Consider the following 21,298-nt stretch of genomic DNA (forward strand, 5'->3'; position numbering starts at 1 on the left):
TCCGGGTAGCTGAAGCTGCAGGATCCAAGATCACGACAAGAGGCGGCACAACACCTGTAGATATGGGGAGCGTCCTCCCCGGTGAGTGCACAGCCTCCGTGCGTCTGGAACGCTGCTAGGCGGCACACGTGGGCCAGAGGAAAGCCGCTGTACAGAGCGGTGAGAGAGAGGGGGCGTGGTCTGGGTGACGTCACCAAGACAGAAGAGAAAGGAGCAGCGGACGGAGGCCGCACAGGGACAAACTTGCCTAGAAAACTGAGGCACTGAGCTGGGGACAAGGCAAGACACTGCCCTGTTGATTATGCATCCGAATCAGGTCAGGGTGTCAAGAACAATGGACAGACTGTCCTGGGCCTGGTAAAAGGACGGAGCCTTGATGAGAAGGTCGTTGAGGTACGGGATGAACACTAGACCTCTGATCCGCAGAATGGCCATTACTGCTGCCATGATTTTTGTGAAAACCTCGGTAGCGGTTGCAAGCCCGAACAACAGGGTGAGGAACTGAAAATGGTCCTGCCGTACCATAAAACACAGAAATCTCTGATGCCCTGGGAAGATAGGGACATGGAGATGGGCGTCCTGGATGTCTATGGAGCACAGGAACTCCTGCGGCTTCATGGAAGCAATTACAGAATGAAGGGACTCCATGCTGAAATGTTGCAGACAGACCATTTTGTTCAGTAACTCTGAATCCAGGATGGATCGGACCGAGCCTTCCTTCGGCAAAACAAATAGGTTTGAATAAAACCCTGTGAAACTATCTTGGTCTGGGACGGGAACAATGACACAAACTGAGAAGGGAGGCAATGGACACGAAGAATCCCGGATCCAGAGAAGCATCTCTTGGAGGAAGGGAATTGAAGAATAGATCTCGAGGCCGCAAAACAAAATCTATTTTGCATCCTGAGGATACAACCTCCCTGACCCATGCGTCCTCCACCGAAGCGAGCGACTCTGAAAAACTGGAGGCAGCCGCCCAGCCTGGGTGATTCCCTGGAATCTGGAGAGGAGTCATGCACAGAAAGATCTGCCAGGTCTAGATGTGGTAGATCTACCCTGCGCTTATGGGGACGCCAGGAGGGGGTGGGTTTAAAGGAAGCCCTTTTCCTATCCTGGCGAGCCTGTGGCCTTCTCTTGGCATGAGAAATCCAATGAAGAGAAACGGAAAAAGGGAAGAAGCTTATGCTTCTGGAGAGGCTGGCGAGGTTTGGACTCAGGAAGGAGGGAGATCATCCCTCAGGTGGCCTCCTTAATAATTTGGTCCAACTTGGAGCCAAACAGATGGGAACCCTGGAAAGGCAAATTGGTAAGGGACTTTTTTGAAGATACTGTAGGTGTGTCCACCTGCCACACCTTATGCCAAATAGTCTGTTGGATGTCCACTAAATTGCTGGACGCCTGAGAAGCACATGAAGCGGCATCCAAAGAAGCAGATACCATGTATTCCCTGCATTAGAAATCTGCTCCGCGAGGTCGGTCAATTCCTCCGGTTGGGATCCAGAAAGAATGCCATGACGGAGTTGTGTAGCCCATGCAGCTATGGACTTTGACCCCTAGGTGGTGGCAAAGTAAGGGCACAATTTGCGAAGGACTTTCTGATCCTGTCATTGGAGTCCTTGAGTGATGCTCTATTCATAAGAGGGAGGACCGTGTTGGTGTTCAGTCTGGAAACTGGAGGCTCCACAGTCAAGAGAAGCAGTCCAGTTCACAGTGAGCTCAAGGGCTCAGGATATAGGATGCCGAGGCGCTTCCCTCTTTGGAAGCATTTTATCAGGTTTTCCCGTTCCCTGGAAAGCACCTCTGACAGTACATCTGAAACCACCTCGCCTGACTCAGGGGAGAAGGCCCGGGAAGAAGCGGTCTGCCGGAAGAGACCAGGGGGTAGCAGGAGGAAGACCTAGAACGACGCTCCTGCCTAAATCTCTTACGGCCCATGTTGGTAGGTACAGACAATGAGTCCTGCGATCCGCTAGTAATGGCAGAGGTAGGAAGGGGCAATATGTCAAGAACGGACACCAGGGTCTGCGATACCTTGGTAAAAGTCCACCACAGATTGTGCAGAGGTAGCCCACACTGGGATAGGGCCACCACTCTCTCCTGGGGCAGTAGGAGACTCCTAGGTAGCAGGCGCAGGGGGAATGGGGGTGGGGTTTGCTGAAGTCTTGACAGAGGTGAAAGGGTGCCTGAAGGGAATTTGCATTTACATGAAGCGCAAACAAAGTGCCAGACAAGAACGGAGGAAGAAGAGGAGGCAGGAGGAAGAGAGTAATCTCCTTTAGGATTAGGCTTGATAAGAAGCAGACCCACTAACTAATGCCAGAAGGTTAGGGGACAGAAAAGATATGAGCTGAGTAGAGTGTCAGTCTGCATAGCAGAGCTACTCACAGGAAGATGCAAGTCCTGTCTAGCTCCAGGTTGTAGGGGAGCTCCAGGACAACTGCAGGAGGAGATGTAGACCTTCCTGCAGAGAGATACCACTCTCCGGGTTCCGATGCCGGCAAATGGCGACCATAGGGAGAAAGAGGGGGGCCCACAGAGTGAAAATCATGTGGAGATTCCGCGCCACTGGAGAGGGGCGGGCAATGTGCATAAAGAACTTGCACGGTGAGGCCAGGAAAAGGGGCGGAGCTAACCAATGGAGTTAAGAGGAGGGGGCCCGATGATGCTGGGAAGAGGGTCAGAGTTGCCACCAAGGCTAGGCTGCACTGAAGCCGGGGCCTAAATTGGAAAACAACCGATGAAACGGGAGGGCAGCGCGGAGACCCCAGAGTTAACAGTTTAGTTACCCTGATCCTTGCCGAGTTGCTCGTCCCCCAGTGCCTGTCCACATAGAAAACCAGGGGGACAGTTGCACCAGGGTTTGCTGCACCAGTAAACATACCCTAAGCAGTAAACCTAGAAGATAAGCCCATTATAGACAGAAAGGTCTATACATGCCCTAAATCCTTAAATAAAATAAGGGAAAGTTATATCTTCCTTCTTAGTCTTCCACTATCTTCTTTCACCATCTTTCCTTTTTTCTTCATACTTTAGTGGGTAGGAGACGGGGGGGGGCCAGGACCTGTGATCTGATCACCTAAACACTCTTCATGTGTTAGGGGTTGGGGTCCTGCCGGATAGACGTATTGGGATATGGGGTGGCAGTACACGCCATACTCATTATCTCTACTTGGGAGAACAGTGTGACTGTTCACACTGTATCCCTACAGAGGTAAAGGAGAAGAAGGGGAGATGTTACAGGAAAACACAGAAAAGTGAGGTAGATATGTATCTAGTGAAAGACCCGTGTCCACCACCTCCAGACACGAAGCTAAAAAAGATTAACTTAGTGCCAGTCGGTGGGGTGTACACAGCGGAGGAGAATTTTTTTGTGCATAGCGTCAGCCTCCTAGTGGCAGCAGCATACACCCATGGTTTCCTGTGTCGCCCAATGAAACAATAGAGAAACACTGAAGCTGCCGGCAGGTCACTTTTCGCCAGATTTCAATAAAAACAGATGAAAACGCCAGAAGGAGAGTATCAGACAGACTGGGAACTTCCATTTAAGGCACCAAATGAGCGTGCAATAAAAAGCAAGAAAAGAAAGAAAAAAAAGCTGGAGTGGTCAAAAACACAACTGGTAACTACAATAGCATTTTTGTGTTCGTTATTTATAATAGCAGATATCAGCAGAATAACTAGTCTGTATAACACGTCCATTTTACTCAAAATCTGGCCACAGTATTGGTGGAGGCTCTCCAAAGACACCCAGCTGTATGTGACAGAAACGTCTCAAACAGTCACACAATTAGTGATCAGGGTTACCTTCTCAGACAATCTGTTAGTGTTGTCGTTCCAGACACATGACTTTCCCCGTTCACAACACCACCGTCACCCCCTGGGCTCAGGGGCCAAAAAGGGCTTGAAGAACCAGGTAAATCCAGGCTGATGTCCCAAAACGGATCTATCGTTGTGGAAACACCACTGCAATGAAAATACAAAAGATGTTCAGTTTATTAAGACTTGAGATGTTTTGTCCGCTTACGTACATTTTAAGTTTTACATTTCAATTTTTATCAGAATGGGAATCTTGAGGCTTTTTTGTTGTTATAGTTAGTGTTGATCGAATAGCTTCGGATAAGCATTTATCCAAATAGCTATAGCGATCACCGAAGAGCTACGTTTGGAACCCGGACACCTGGAGCGCTCCCGATAGTCAGCTGTTCGGCGCCGGAGCTACATGTGTCGTGGCTGTGTGATATTCGATCAACAATAGCTATAGTACTAAGCACCAAGGCTGTGATTCATTTTGTAAATTGGAATACTGGTGAAAAATACTTTAGTAAGTCGATATCTTTGTGCAACTCTGAAGATGCGCAAAAAATAGTGACATTTGCAGTTTACATGCAGAGTCCTGGCCAGCTAGGCCAATATGGGCGTTTAATAGACGGGAGAGGTCATGGCTATGCCTGCCAATCAAATTAATGAAAAAAAGTTAGGCCACTTTAGAAGTGTAACTTACTCCAGAAGTGTACACCAGGCCTTGCTCACAGTTCATTTTTGGTGACCGCACATGCCAGTTAACACACGAGCCCAATTCATTTAGCGGCATGCGCCTGTTGATGAATTAGGCTCATCCTACTCCAGCGAGCCCCTTCATTAAGGCTGGCATGCACAATTCCAGTCTTAATGAATTGGGCCCCAAGAGCGCAAATATACTTTAGTAGAGTCTAACTGTTACCTTAGCAACAACTCTAAAAATATATTGGCCCAGATTCAAAAAGCTTTAAAATCTTGCAAAATGTTTGCACAAGGCTGTGCTAATATGTTGGGACTTTCAAATGTTTTCACACCATTTTTGCCCAGCTCTAATAAATTAGGCAGGGTCGTGGCAACCCCTGGTCATTAACGTCATGACAAGCGGTGGAGTTCCTTACGCCATAATTTTACTCCACTTCACTTGTTTACTATATATCAAGGTTTGGGCACCTATAGACTGTGCACCTCCCCTCCAGGCTGTGCTTTACATTTTCTATACCATAATTTTACTCCAGTCCCGGACTAGAGTAAGATTTGTGGCAAGGTGCACACGGAAGGGCACATTGATGCCAATGAGTTTCTAGGACATGCTAAAATAGCAAGCAAAAATAAAAAGCATTAAATATAATTAAAAACTTTGAATCTGAAGTGAAAATCTTTCAGAAAATAGTAATTTACTAACGCAGGTTACAGCAGAAGCATGAAATAATGGGTATAAGCTCTAAGAGCTCTAGAAGGGTTATCACACATTGTCTCCACAGTCCGCTAATGTCAATGTATTTATCATAATGTAATTCTGCATAACAAAGAGCCTAACAGATGACAGGTCTACAAATCTGACAGGTAACGTACACTGATCCCAGTACAGTACAGAGTGACTAATGTGATTTTCTACCCAAGAGCAAACTTTCCACAAGCAGTGAAGCTCAAGTGTGTTGGGGTGAGAATTAGGTAGCCGGTAGCAGTGCCTCTCATGTGACCACAAGCACACAATTTGCATACTTTCGGGTACGTGCTGAACAACTTATCCCACTCTCTGCTTGCTGAAAGTTTGCCCTGGAATGGAAAACCCCTTGAAGGTCCACCTACCAACAGTGAAGGGGTCACCCAGCCCCTATTCATAAACGGAGAATTGACTCACTGGCACACTTGACAGGTTACATCAGACTGGAGGCCTCCTGTGAAAATTTGGTCTATAATGCAGTTACAGTGGTTCGGATTGTTGGCCTTTTTCCCATTGTCATCACCTGGCAAAATAAAAACAGATTATGGAAGAGCACAACAAGGTGTGTTATGGTCAAAAAGTAAGCTTTATCTACCCCCCTTCCCCAGACATATGGAAGTGAATTTTATAAATATACGTGAAAAATAAATAATTGGTTAGCTTTAAGTCTTCAGGTTAGATTCCTAGACTTTGTTCACAATAGCTTATTTTTCTTTTCAAACGTTTTTATTGAACATTTTAACAATTTTTTAAGACATCTGCATTTTATTTATATGTGTGATAGTTCGCATTGGTGATGGGGATAGAGGTATTGGGAAAGGGAGGGGAAAGAAGAAACAACTTTATTAGTAATATAGACAGATTTGTAACTATTTGTATAGTTGCTACAGTATTGAACTGTCTTGAGCAGATAAGCTTCCATGAATTTCTATATTCAAAACTATATACATCAAAATAGCGCAACAGCCACCTTTAACCTAAAAGTAAAAAGAAATTTAACAAAATAACATTAACTAATCTAAGGCTTGGTGTTTAGTGTTCCAAATGCTCAATTTTTTGTCGTATTTATGCAAACATCCATTAGCTATTGCAAATTTCAAGTCCAGGGTATTATGCGTCTTTAGTCTGTCCACAATGTCAGAGAACCTTGGTATGTCAGTTCTTCGCCAGAAGGTGGCAATCAAGTTTTTGGTTATCAGCAACAGATGTATTATGACCTTTTTAGTTGAATGGTGTACATCTTCCATGTCTAAGAAGAAAAGTGCCGTTTGTGGAGAAAGGATGAAGTTCTTGTCAAGAAGTCCACTGATATATATGGAAATCTTTTCCCAAAGCTCTGTGAGAGCTGGGCATGTCCAAAAAATGTGTTTCAAATCTCCTTTGAGCCCACACCCTCTCCAGCATAGTGGAGATATACCAGATTTGAAACGTGCTACCCTAGACGGAGTAAGGTACCATCTTGTTAATAACTTATAGAATGACTCATGTAGCTGTATTGATATATTTGAAGAATATGAATTTTTTATTGCTCTCTCCCATTGTTCTTTTGTTGCGCAGAACTGGAGGTCCCTCTCCCATTTGACCATATACTTGTTTTTTGTGAAGTCACCATCCTAATTGAAAGAACTGTAGAGAAATTTAGTGCTCCAGAAGATTTTATGATTAGGATTGTTTAGAAGAAGGTGAATTGCTTCCGTTTTCGGAGGAACCATACTAAAGAATTTTTGAAGGTGCTCCTTAATCATGCAGTATTGCATAACGTCTGAGGATGGTACCTTGAATTTGCTTTTAATTTCAGAAAAACTGAGTATCTTATCAATAGCTTATTTTTCTAGCCATCAGTGTTCCAGTGTTTTAGATGGCAAAACCAGCAGCAGAACTATTCCTGAAATTTGGCATCCTGCATCCAGCTACCTTTGTTTGCACAAGGGGCTGGTGGTCCCTCATCCATCAGAAATGTATTTGAGAATAAGCAGGTTTTCCATGCATCTCTTTGATGACATGTTTTCAGGATTAGCCGTTATTACCTTATGGATAGTTCACCATTATTACATACCCGGGACAACCCCTGTGGGAACCATATATTCATCCCATTGATTATCCCTTTCCCCCAGAGCCAGTGTCCTCCTTCCTGATCAGGCTGGAGTTTTTAAATCTGACTTTTGTCACTATTTGATGATAATTTGGGAATTTTTCTTCAAAGCTTAGTGAAACAGAGGATGTTTTTTCATGAGACACTGTACCTCAGAAGTTACTGATAAACTTAGGAAGAGGTGAATATATGCAATTCATATCTACCCAATGGGGCTATTTTCCATTTTTTTGCACTTTAGTTTCTTCCTCCCTTTCTTTCATAAGATATAACTTATTTTTTGTCCACATCACATAGACATATGAGAGCTTGTTTTTTGAGGGACGATTTGTTCATTTCAAGAGACACCATTAATTTTATCACGTGCAGTCTTGGAAAGTGAGTAAATAAATCCAGCTATAGTGAAATAGGGGGGAAACAATTGTGGAGTTTTAAGGTTTTTTTTTTACCATGTTCAGTATATAGTAAAACTGACCTGCATTATAATTCTCCAGGCCAACATTATTAAGCAGATAGCAAACATGCATAGTTTTACTTAAGTGGTAAAAAAAAATTATTGGAAGTCTGTATGTTTAAAAAAAATAATTAGCTTAGGTAGCCGTTTTCCAAGGCCTTAAACATTTTCAATTTTTGGTCGATGGCGCTGTGAGAGAGCATATTTTTGGCGCCCCGAGCTGCCATTTTTACCGATAATATTTGGAGGTAGATCACTTCTTATTGCGTTTTATTGCAATGTTCCTGTAGCAGGACCTTTCTTCCTCATATTTCTGGCATTTCAAATTTTTTTTCTCATTATGCTTTTTACAGATAAAATAATTAACAATATACATTGACAGATCAAACTTTTACTAACACAGTGATACCAAAGGTGAGTAATTTTTATAAAATTTTAATGTGTGATTTGAAAGTTTATATTTTAATTTTTTCAGATTTTTTTATTAACATTATTTCCACTTTCTATTTGTTAAGGGAACTATCTGCAACTGGCTGATCGCTTGTGCTATACACAAAAATATCATAGTATTGCTACGTATAGCAAAAATCATTGTCTCCTACAACTCCTGACAAATTATGGAATCACCGGCCTTGGAGGAAGTTCATTCAGTTGTTTAATTTTGTAGAAAAAAAGCAAATCACAGACATGGCACAAAACTAAAGTCATTTCAAATGGCAACTTTCTAGCTTTAAAAACACTAAAAGAAATCAAGAACAAAAAATGTGGTAGTCAGTAATGGTTACTTTTTTTAACCAAGCATAGGGGAAAAATTATGGGGTCACTCAATTCTGAGGAAAAAATTCGGGGCCCAAACATCCAGTGTTTGCCACATTGTTTTTCCAACAAATTTTTATTGGTTTTACAAATTTAACAAAGGTAAGGGTAAAGGGTGCGGGAAAAATAGGATACATGGGATAATAAGGAAAGAAAGGGGAAAGAAAATACATGACTTCCATACTTTAACATACTGTAGCTTACTCAAATAGAACCAAGACAACTGTCGCTTACTCAAAAGTCAAATATGGTTCAAAAGGAAAAATAAATACGTCCTGGGTTGTCTGGAATCATCTTTAGGTGTTCCTATGACCTTGTGTGGGCAAAGTACGGTTCAAAAACAGGCTACAATTGAGGAATAAATGAAGAAAAGTCAAATAATAGAGTCATTAAGTTCAATAAGGTGTTTGTAGTATTTCTTCACTTGGGACGAAGATCAGATTTGGACTTAGAGGAGTCCATGGAGGATATTATGCCTGCACCTATCAGGAAATCAGCTCCCTCCGCCGGAGATGAAATATCGATCAATTTGGATGCAAATTTAATTTTTAGCATTGAGATCTGAGACCAATTGTAAGGTACTCCAGCTTTTCGGAGTTCACAGGTAGTGGTCTGAAATAATTTTCGCTTTTGTAATGTTTCTTTAGATAGGTCTTTGAAAAAGACCAAGTGGTTATATGGAGAAGAAAGGAATTTCGGCTCCTTTGGCATCTTTAGTGTGGTGAAATATATGTATATATATATCCGTGACATTTGGTGGCAGAGCGGTGGGATATAATTATTTCTATTAGAGCATTAGTGCATGGTTTAAGCAATTATTCCCTGTACTAAAGAATTGGTATCCTTGCGAGGAGTGCACCAGTTCTTAAAGGTTCAACTCAGTACTTATTTAGACATACTTGCAAACAGTTTCCCCTCCCCGTTTTTCTCTTCTATTTTTTATTTGGCAAAGGCTGTTCATTGATATGGCAGCCCAGTACAAGAAGCAGAGCAAAGAGGCTCTGGCCGGCCTGTGTGAGCAGAGAGGAATAGAGACAGCCGACAGATCCAGGGAGCTGCTGATACGCGCCTTGGTCGAGCAGGACATAGAGCAAAGTGCTGGAACATCTGGGCAAGGAGAGAGCCCACCTCAGAGAGACCCAGCAATGCCAGCTCTTGCACCGGAGATACCTGATGGAAATGTCAGCAATGCCAGTGCTGAGGAGCCTATGGACTGTACTTTGCAAATGGACTTACAACGGCTGGGAACAAGTGATCCCAATCTGCGCATGTAGCTGATTCTACAGTACCGACAGGCTGCTGCTACAGAACGCCGGGATCGGGCTGAGAGAGAGGCTGCAGAACGCCGGGAGGACAGAGCGTTCCAGCTTCAGATGGCTCAAATAGAGCAGGGTATCAGTCCTCAGATAACCCCCTCCCAGGACATAAATCCAAGGAGACCACGTCTTGAAAACTTCCCTGAGAAGGATACAGACTTAGATACTTTATTGCGGGGATTTGAAAAAACCTGCAGGCAGTACCATCTACCTCGTGAGCAGTGGGCACAGTATCTAACCCCAGGGTTGAGAGGCAAAGCCCTGGAAGTTTTCGCTGACCTCTCACCAAGATGCGAACTATGAGGCCATAAAAGAGGCCCTGATCAGGAAATACAACCTGACACCAGAAGTGTATCGTAGAAAGTTCCGGAACCTACAACGTGGATCAACGGACAGCTATGCGGATGTTGTGAGCACCTTGAGGACCACGTTCCACTAATGGATTAGGGGACTTTCTGTTAACAGTTTTCAGGACTTAACAGATCTTATGGTCAAGGATCAATTTCTTCACATGTGCCCCATGGATGTACAATTTCTGTGTGATCGGGAGCCACAAACTGCGGATCAGGCTGCAAGGATTGCGGACTGCTATGTGGCTGGAGAGGAGGTAAGCCAAACGGGGACCCTTCTCCCTCTGTCGGCCGATCACCAGTGCTGTCCAAGCCCACCTTCTATGGGGCCCCGGGGAATAGACATTCTCTAGGCGATGCACGCCGGTGCTTCTCCTGCAACAAAGTGGGACATGTTAGCGCTGTCTGCCCTGATAGGAAGAAACGCCCAACTACCACCACAAAGCCGTCTGTGCCCCCACCGTCTGTCCTCTTTGTAGCTGGCTCTGATGCGAGGGCTATAATGAGAACTGTCAATCTGTCACTGTTGGCAATAAAGTCACCATTGGTCTCAGGGACACTGGGGCAGAGGTGACCCTGGTGCGTCCAGCCATGATAACCCCTGCTGATATCATACCAGGGAAGACTATGTCCATAACCGGGATTGGAGGGGTCAGCCCTGCCGTGCCCATGGCCCGTGTGTGCCTGGACTGGGGAGCAGAGAAAGGACTGAGGGAAGTGGGAGTATCAGAGGCTATTCCCACCAATGTGTTGCTAGGCACGGACCTGGGGAGGATGGTGTCCCACTATGTTCCTCTCTTGCAAGTAAATGATGCAGAGAAGGTGGAAGAAAGTGACTCACCTGAGATCTCATGCGAGGAGGGAAAATGTCCCAATGCACAGGACTGTAATTATGTGGCAGTTGTGACCTGGAGTCAGGCTGCGGCTCAGACTCAGGCCCAGAGATTAGAGGATGAGTCTCAGACAGAACAGGAAGCCCATACGGTGGCCCCGGAGCCTCCATACATGGCAGACCCACCAAGGTCCCTGATAACAGACACTGAAAACTCAGCTTCGGACCAGGGCCTGGCAGTCACACTAGACCAGGCCTGCAGGCTGACAGTCAGAGCTTCCAGGAGGCCCTGCAGACAGATGTCAGTTTAGAGGAGCTCGGATGTCTTGCAGACCGACCCGCTGCTGCTTCTGACAAAGAGAGAGTATACTGGGACCAGGGCAGACTGTATACAGAGACTATCCCCACGGATACTACAGAATCTTGGGACTATGAACGGCGGCTGATCGTCCCTTATCCATTTAGGGAACAATTATTGAGAATTGCCCATGAAATTCCTTTGGCCGGACACCTTAATACCACTACCTGTGATCGATGAACCTTTCCAGTGAGTGGCTGTGGATATCAGAGCCATTTGCAATCCCTGCCCCCTGCCGAGGATAGATGAGCTGTTAGAGCAGCTAGCTAAAGCATCGTACCTCACCATCATGGAACTAAGTAGAGGTCTATACCTAAGCAGGAAACCCCTGCCCAGAGAAGTGGCTTATGCCACCATTGAAAAAGAATGTTTGGCAATTGTGTGGGCTCTGCAGAAGCTGCAGCCATACCTCTATGGGCGCAACTTCACCATGATCACAGATCATAACCCATTGAGTTGGCTCAACAGTAGTTGGGGACAATGGGAAATTGCTTAGATGGAGTTTGATACTTTAGCAATATGATTTCACAATTCAGCACAAGAAGGGAGTTGATCATGGCAATGCTGATTGCCTTTCTCGCCAAGATGGGGCAGAACCAGATACGTGCCCGGGAGCTGACCTGTAAGTCAACCCCCATGCACGTTCATAAGGAGGGAGGTGTGGTGAAATATGTGTATATATCTATGTGTGTGTATTGACATATTTCTAGGGTTATATGTGTGACTAGTGACAATGTAACATCTGTCCTGAAGGCAAGTCGCACCTAGGTGTTAATAGGTACTTCCTTGGGACTAGTAGAAATTGTGTCTCCATGTCTCACCAGGAGGTCTAGCTAGGGCCAAGAAGAAAGCTAACATTTGGCACCTCCTAGGTCTTGGAGGGGAGATGTTAATTGCGGCCTGAGGTTAGCTATTCCTGGGAACCATCTCACAAGTGTCTCCAGAGGAAAATAATATATATTCATTAGTAGAGCAGCCGTGCCCAATCAAACAGCCCGCAATTATGATATTAACCTGGGGGGCTGGTCTAGAAACCTGACCTCAGACCAAAGTTTATAAATTTAGGCTGCAGACAGAGAATTGTGTTCACATGATGGGGCAGCTTGAGAATCTGGTGTGATCCAATCTACATTCTTCCTACCCTCTTCCTGTTTTTTTATACTGTTTTGCATAAGTTGTATGTCTTTATTATCATATTTTTATACCTTTTTCTTATTGTAAGCACTGACCCTTTTGTTATTAAAGTATAAAACTTTAACAAGTTGAACCTTGAATGTTCTAATAGAATCCATAGCCTAAGGTGTGTGAGCCTTATGAGTGATAGACATTATTAGTATTATTAGTTCCGGGACTCATCGCCCGTGTATTTGATGAGTGGTGGCAGCGTGTATGAGCGGGTGTGTGGCCTGGGTCGGTGTGTGATTTATGCTCTCATTTCAGCATAGGACAGAGGTTGAATGCTGGACTGAGAGTGGGGAGATAGATTAACCCTTGCAGGCACAACCCCAAGTCATGTGTGAGAAGAGGCACGTGACGAATAAGTTACACCACGGAGAAGGGATCCGTGACATTTAGTAAAGCATTTCTAACCCAATTGGGGTAGAAGGAGAATGACATCTGTTTCCATATCAGGTGGAAGAGCAGATAGTCTGCGTACTCTAAAGGCCTTTTCAATTAAATTTTCCTTTGGTGTTAGGAAGTAGATAAGAAATTAATGAAGAGATGTAATTTTTTAGTTGGGAGTTCTGGACAGACTTTGGAATCCCTCTAATTTTTACATTATTTTTCTTTTTAAAGTCTTCAAGATTGTTTAGATTTTTTCTAAAAGTTTAAATCATTTTGGATATTTTTCAATGAATCAGAGAGTGTAGCAAGATTTTGGTCCTCATTAGGATATGAGGACCTTTGATTTCTGACTGAAGAGATTTTCTTTGAGTTATAGAAGGAGTTATCAGAAACTCCATAAGAATTTGAGTGTGTGTTAACAGCCATGTATGATAACATATCTTTAACCCCTTTCTGACTAGTACGGTGCTGCTATTTCCGGTCACCGCGCTGCATCGCACGGTGACCAAGTGAGGATGGCTGCTGTTTCTAACAGCAGGCCATCCAGGCATGTCACCACAAGGGCTGATCCAACCCCCCCCCCCCCCCCCCCGCGTCGACGATCGCTGTGACTGACTGCTGAGCGTTCACCTGCTGAGCGTTCACCAGCCAATCACAGCAAAGCTGCCAATAAAGTTGTTAAAAGAAAAAAAAAAGCATGTGACAGGCTGTGATTGGTGCTGTGTGACGTCGCATCAATCACAGCTGTCACAGTAGGTGGGGTGATCGCCACGTCACCTCACCTGATTAACCTATATGGCGCTGATTGGCTGAACAATAGCTTCTAGCCAATCAGCGCCAAAGTGGTTAATTTAAAATACCGATCACCACCCTGCACCTCATCTTTACCTCAGATTTGGCGTGCAGAGTGGTGGTCTAAGCCCCTCTCTGAGTACCTGAGAAAAGATTTCATTGGTGGCCAGTGCGATCGTCCCTGCAATCTCCTTGCCTTCCTGTGCTGTGTGCTGCTCCAGCTCCGTGCTGCCATCTGCCTGCTGTGTGAGGTGAGGCCTGTGATCACAGCAGCAGCACCTCCCCCACCCCTTTCCCATCCCCTTTAATTTATTTTTTTGCGCACTTTTTTGCGCTTTATTCCCTGTGCGCGGCGTCCCGTGAAGAGCATTCGTGCTCTTCCTGTGTCCGCAGCGCTCTGATCAGTATCGCTGCTGATCAGAGACTGCGCCACAGGAGTTTTTCTTTTTTTAGCTAGTTAGAGTAGCGGACTTCGCAGTCTGAGCGAAGTCCGTTTTTTTTTTTTTTTTTTAGAAAAAAAATAATAATCGTAGTTAGTACAGTGTAGTTTCAGGCTCAGCAAAGTACCCTTGCCAGCGTCAGTGTTTGACGTCCCCTTTCCCATCCCTGTTCCAGTACCCCTCCTCCCTCCAACTGATTTTTTTGCGATTTTTTCCTGTGCGCGGCGTCCCGTGCAGAGCATTCGTGCTCTTCCTGTGTCCGCAGCGCTTTCATCAGTATCGCTGCTGATCAGAGACTGCGCCACCGGAATTTTTCTTTTTTAGCTAGTTAGCTAGTTAGTGTAGCGTACTTCACAGTCCAAGCTACGGCCAAGTTTGTTTTTTTTTTTTAGAAAAAAATAGTAGTTAGTACAGCACAGTTTTAGACATAGCAAGGTAGCGTAGCCAGCGTCACATCGTTCGTGACGACTGATCTTTTAGAGAAAAAAAAATTGTGCAGCGTAGTTTTAGTGGTAGCGTGTTAGAACAGCCGGCGTCATAGCGTTAGTGAAGACCGATCTTGTTTTAGAAAAAAAAAGTACAGAGTAGTTTTATAGGTAGGGAGGTAGCTTTTTTTCTTGCATAAAAAGTGCATTAGGGGAGCGTACGTCACATTGTTGGTGACGTCCGTTTTTCTTTTGTGAAAAATAATTTTCATTGGATAAATTTATAGGGAGGGCATTAGTGTAGCGAATGTCTTTTTTTATCCAAACTTTTTTTTTTTTTTTTTAAATCTGATTTTTCTTTACATTTTTTCTTCTACATTTTACCTCTCTAATTTTTTCTCTGTTTTGTTATAATAAAGAGTACCCTATACACAAGCCCCACACATTACACGTGTAAAAGCACCACTTACATACACATCCCGGGGTTTGGGGGAAAAAAAGTAAAATTGGCCCATTCGTCAACAAGGCGCTATTCACCAGAGGAGGCTTACGCCATCCTTGCATCTGACACGGATACAGCCAGTGAGGAAGATCCCACATTCCTCTATTCCTCCTCCTCATCTGGTGAGGAAGGACCCCCAACAAGGCACCCTAGGACCCAGGCAACTCCTGCAGCAATCGATCCCATATGGATTGCACCCCCTCGAAAATTTTCAGCCCGTCATTCCGGATTTCAGCAGTAGCTCAGGAATCCAGTTTGACACCACTGGCCTCACTGAAATTGACTTCTTCAAATTCTTTTTCCGTGATGAAATAATAAATCTTGGTGGCCCAGAGGAACCTGTATGCCCAGCAATTTTTCACCCAAAATCCCACGTCATCATACGCCAGATGTACCCCTGTAAATGTGCCCCAGGCGCAGCCGACAGGGGGGCGCCAGCGGGCCGCCTGATGCGGCGGTCCAAGGAGGGAGCTCCCCATCGGCAGCATTCTGCCGCTCTCACACAGATTCTCCCTTTCTCTGAGCAGGCTGTCAAATTGACAGCCGGCTCAGAGAAAGTGCTGCGTGTCGGTTCCCAAGGATGTACTAGCGTCTTCAGACGCTAGTACCCTTGATCTAAGCCCTGACCACCGCCGGCACTTCGGCATCAGTGAAGCGCCAGCAGCGTGATCAGGTCACATGATCACGCTGCTGACGTCACTCACCGGCTCTTCAGAGGCGAAGACACAGGGCACAGGCAGCGTTGCGGTTGGTGGTAAGTGATCCAGCTACAGACGGCGGGGTAATGGAGCTGAAGACACCGAAGATTAATGGTGGAAATTTAAGGGGGCTAGGAAGGGATGTTTGGGGTCGGGGAAACTATATGGCTGCAGACACAAGGATAGGGAGGGAGCAGGGGGAGTAAATTGACAGTGTGTGAGGACTGAAGCAAGGCCAGGGGGCTGAATGGGTGCAGTTGCATGTGCTGGAGAAATCTGAGGAACATATGGGGGAGATGGAGGCTGAAATCTGAGGGCAATAGGCTACGTTCACATTAGCGTTGTGCGGGGCAGCGTCGGGCGCAGCAGCGGTGACGCATGCGTCATGTGCCACTATATTTAACATGGGGGGCGCATGGACATGCGTTGTCTTGCGTTTTGTGACGCATGCGTCATTTTGGCGCAACTGTCAGGGCGCAGAGGACGCTGCATGATGCAGTTTTTTCTGCGCCAAAAATCATGCAAAAATGAACACATGCGTCACAAAAAGCTGCGTTGTGCGTTTTTGCATGCGTTGTGCATTGCGTCGCCGACGCTGCCCAACACAACGCTAATGTGAACATAGCCTTATAGGGGCAAAAATCAGGACATTATGGAGGCAGAAATCAGGACATTATGTGGGCAGAAATCAGGACATTATGTTTGGGGTGAGATTTGGAGTAGAGATGGGGTTATTTATTATGTGTGGGGAGATTTGTAGTGGAGATGGGGGATATAATGTGTGGGGGAGATTTGAGGACACAAAATGAAGAGCAAAGGGGGAGATGGGGGTCAAGTATGAGGAAACAGTACAGGGGAATGGGGGGCATGTATGACGAAACAGTACTGGGGAATTGGGGGCATGTGTGAGGAAACAGTACAGGGGAATGGGGGGCATGTATGAGGAAACCGTATGGGGAAATTGGGGGCATGTATGAGGAAACAGTACAGGGGAATGGGGGGGGGGCATGTATGAGAAAATATGGGAGAATGAGGGCATGTATGAGGAAACAGAACTGGGGAATGGGGGGCATGTATGAGGAAACAATATGGGAGAATGAGGGCATGTATGAGGAAACAGTACAGAGGAATGTGGGGCATATCTGAGGAAACAGTATGGGTGAATGGGGGGCGTATCTGAGGAAACAGTATGGGGGAATGGGGGGCATATATGAGGAAACAGTATGGCGGATGGGGGCAGACAGTATGAGGAGCGACGGGGAATGTATGCAGACACAGTGAGTAGCGATGTGAAAAATGTATGTGGACAGAGTACGGGGAGTGAGGGTGATGGGATGTGTGCAGACAGTATGGGGAGTCAGGTGAGCAGGCAGTATAGAAAGTGAGGGGGGAAATATATGAGGAGACAGTATGGTGAACAGGGGGATGTGGAGCCAGTATGAGGAGGGAGGGGAATAGTGTGAGGAGACAGTAAGGGGGGAGAAAAATGAGTGGGCAAAGAATAGAAACGGATTAGTGGGAGCGTAGCATGGAGGGACAGTGTAAGGGCACAGCCAGGAGGGGACAGTATACCAAGGAGGGGGAGTGTTATGAGAGAGTACAGTATAAATACTGGGCCCTATAGGGGGGGGGACACAGTATGAGAGGACAGTGTGAAGAGGGGGCCGGTATGGAAAGGAGACATTAGTGTGAAGAGCATGTACCATAAGAGGGACAGTGCAGGGGTCATTTTTTACAGACAATATAGTGAGGGGCAATTTTTTATTCAGGAGCATTATAATGACACTTGTATCTTTAAGGGCATAATGTGGAAATTTTCTGCAAAAGAGCAGAGAAGATGGAAGTCTGCAGAGACTAGTTGTGAATGAGAAGCCTCATCATGGGGTCTGGACAAGATGAAGAAAAGAAGGAGAACGACTCCAGAGATGACATCATCTATAAGGTACCTGGATGTAAATGTTATTTGTGATACTGACTAACTCATGTTTTTATTTATGTTAGGAGCATTAAAGGGAATGTCCAGGTTTGTAATGAGTCTGCAGTCATTCTTTGTGACTGCAGACTTCTGAACTCTCACAGTGCGCACTGCACGCTGTCAGGATTCTCTCGTGCTGGCGATTTACATACATGCGGCCATGCACTGACTAGACATGTGGCCTCAGTCTATGAAAATGAACTGAGTGAGGCCGGGCACGTCTAGTGAGAACGTGGTCAGAGGTATACAAATCACATACTTGTGCTGACATGACCATCCACCGGCAGGGGAGAATCCAAAAATTGTGCAGCGCATGCGTTGTGAGAATTCAGAAGCTGCGATGTCAGGATTCAGCTCTGCAGGTTCCAGTAGTCATCACATGGACACTTCACTTATATGCGACTTTCATACTTATGTTCCTGTGACAACGAGCTTCTCTTCCTGCTTCTCTCAGTTTTTTACTGAATATTGAGAGCATTAGGGAGAGGAGCGTGTGAGAATATGACTAAGTGTGAAAATCGCACATTTCCTTGGGGGGGCGCCAAAATGAATTCTTGCCCCGGGTGCCAGAAGCCCTAGATACACCTCTGGGTGTAGATTCCAAAATGGGGGTCCCTTGTGAGGGGTTTCCACTGTTTAGGCACATCAGGGGCTCTGCAAACGCAACAGGATGCCTGCAGACCATTCCATCAAAATCTGAAATCCAAAACGGCACTCCTTCCATTCTGAGCCCTGCCGTGCGCACAAACAGTGGTTTTTCCCCCACCTATGGGGTTTCGGCGTATTTAGGAGAAAATGTGCAACAACTTTAGTGGTTTATTTTTTCCCTGTTACCTTTGTGAAAATAAAAAAATCGTTGCTAAAAGATCATTTTCATGGCAAAAATGTGATTTTTTTTTCACGGCTCTATGTTATAAACTTCTGTGAGGCACCTGGGGGTTCAAAGTGCTCACCACACAGCTACATAAGTTCCTTGAAGGGTCTAGTTTCCAAAATAGAGTCACTTGTGGGAGTTTCCAATGATTAGGCACATCAGGGGCTCTTCAAACGCAACATGGCGTCCACTCTCAATTCCAGCCAATTTTGCAGTCAAAAGGTGCTCCTTCTCTTCCGAGCCCTGCTGTGTGCCCAAACAGTGGTTTTGCCCCACATATGGGGTATTGGTGTATTCAGGAGAAATTGCTCAACAATGTTAGTGGACCATTTTCTCCTTTTACCCTTGTGAAAATAAACAAATTGTTGCCGAATGATCATTTTTGTGACTGAAGTTAAATGTTCATTTCTTCCTTCCACATTGTTTCAGCTCCTGTGAAGCACCCGAAGGGTTAATAAACTTCTTGAATGTGGTTCTGAGTACCTTGAGGGGTGCAGTTTTTGGAATGGTGTCACTTTTGGGGATTTTCTGATATAGCAAAGTAACTTCAAGTGTGAGGCTTTGGGGTGAAGGGGTTAAAGAGCTCTTTAATGAAACTCTTGGACGCTTTGGTATTAAGTGTAGAGAGTCTTCAGATTCCAAATCGGTTTCAGATATTTTTGAGTCATCATCAATAGTAGTATTTTTCACTGAAACTAGGAGGGCTTTACATATGCTAATCATACATTTTTCTGTTGGATTATCATCTGTTGCTTGGATATCGTTTATCAATGAGTTGTTGTTAGAGTGCCCTTGTAATTTTTTCTGAGTTAGTTTGATTTTTCATAAAATTCAGAGTTTTCACTACCAGATTTGTGTTCTGAGGAAGAATATGACTCTGAAGAATAGATGTCATCAAGGGCCATATCATCTGAAAATAAAGTCACCTCTATAATCAGATGAATCTATATCGCTATAAAACTCCCCAAAATGACCATTTTCCATCTGTCCTGATGAGTTAATGGATTCATCTGATTGGTAGGAAACCAATTTGTCTGTGTTGGGGATATTTGCTGTTTCTTTAACAGATTTAGCAGAATAAGGAGCTATATTAGGAAACTTCCCTTTAATTTTCCCTAAATTGTAATCTCTAGTATTGTATGAGAATTTAGAAGGGGAATTTTTTTCAGGTAGAGAAATCAGATGCAGATCAACACCCCCATCATCAGATAAAACTTTGGCCTCATCTGTCTTTAGATTATATGATTAGATGATTCTTTGAAAGATCCGTCTCCTGTGATTACCTTGTTATACAATTGTTTTGTATGTGTAGGGTTCCCCTTTAAATACTCTATTTTTATGACTATTATGTAAAGAAGTAGATGTGGCACCATTCTTTACATTAAGTGATGGTTGATGATTATTTTTTAATATCGGTAATTTGCTAATTGCTCTATATGAATGTCTGATAATGCCACCTCTGATTTTTTCTTTCTTCTTTTATATCTGAATTATGGAGGAGGGTTTTCCCCTCTGTGTCCCTGTACACTGTGTGATTTTCAGAGGGTTTTTTCTCTGACCAGCCAACATGGGGTGTTTCTGACAAGCCCCGCAGTTGTATAACTCTTCCTTCCTTTTCCTTGGTTGCATTAAATGATCTGCCTACCTCAGCGCCCATCGGCCCTGGCACAAACAATGGTGCATCATGTCTCAAATTACTTCTTTGATCTATGGGAGCCAAAGAGATCCCCCCCACCGTGTGGTGTTAATGCCGGTGACTCTCCTTCCTTTATCCTCCGCATCGTCATGTCTGTGATTACTTCTTTGGACACGGAGAGCTGGGGAGAACTCTCCATGTCTGTGCAGCGCTGAAGATGGTTAATCACCATCTTTTTCTGTTTGCTGCGTCATACAGTACCTTGTGAGAACTCCGCGGCTCCCCCGCTCCTCTTATGTTTGGCAGCTTGCATTGGAGCCTCGATAGGAGCGAGGATCTCCATAATCTCCACGTCTTCTCCTGCTTCCTCCTTCCGCTGTGTCACAGCTCCGGCAGCCATCGCGATCCCTCGGCGCACCTTTGCTTATCTGTCAGTTGGAGCTCCAGAAAGGGAGGGCGTTGTTGCCGCATCGCCATTTTCTCCTCTCCGCTACGTCTTCGTTGCCTTAATCTCCCGCGCTCCACCGGTTTCTTTGCAGGACAGCATCAGCTGATGTCTCAGAGTGCAGGAAGTCTTACAAGCCATATGACTGTTGTGAAGCTGTGACTCTGGTTTTTTGCAGGGATCCATATTGTGAGGCAAAGGCTTTGTCATCTTTACCTCAGAAGAAAGCAGGCTGTCATTAGATCTTCTCCAGGTGTCCCTCTGTTTTTAATAAAGGGATTTTCTTGGTTGAATGTTCTTTTTTCTTCCTATAACCCAGTCCAGGCATGTTTTAGTAGGTTTTATAACCAGGTATTCCACAATTTAATATGCTTTAGATAGCTGAAATAGGGGAATATTAGGAGCTACATAAAAACACGTCTGCTCCTGTTCCCCGCAAACCCCCCCCCGTGTTTGCCACATTGTAATGTGCATGACAGTGTGGC

The 21,298-nt window shown here is 45.0% G+C and overlaps 1 protein-coding gene across 5 annotated transcripts in view; it reads right to left on the reverse strand.

Annotated features, from left to right (window-relative positions):
* USP22 (ubiquitin specific peptidase 22) overlaps positions 1–21,298 on the reverse strand; it is a 119,920-nt gene that overhangs the window by 14,996 nt on the left and 83,626 nt on the right. For all 5 annotated transcript variants that reach the window (XM_069733920.1, XM_069733916.1, XM_069733917.1 and 2 more), the window contains 2 exons: positions 5,660–5,765; positions 3,805–3,963 (listed from right to left, as the gene is read on the reverse strand). In XM_069733920.1, the coding sequence (XP_069590021.1) occupies positions 3,805–3,963; positions 5,660–5,765 (265 nt within the window). The remainder of the gene's footprint in view (positions 1–3,804; positions 3,964–5,659; positions 5,766–21,298) is intronic.

The sequence above is a fragment of the Ranitomeya imitator genome, chromosome 7 (genome assembly GCF_032444005.1).
Source record: "Ranitomeya imitator isolate aRanImi1 chromosome 7, aRanImi1.pri, whole genome shotgun sequence".
Taxonomy (NCBI): Eukaryota; Metazoa; Chordata; class Amphibia; order Anura; family Dendrobatidae; genus Ranitomeya; species Ranitomeya imitator.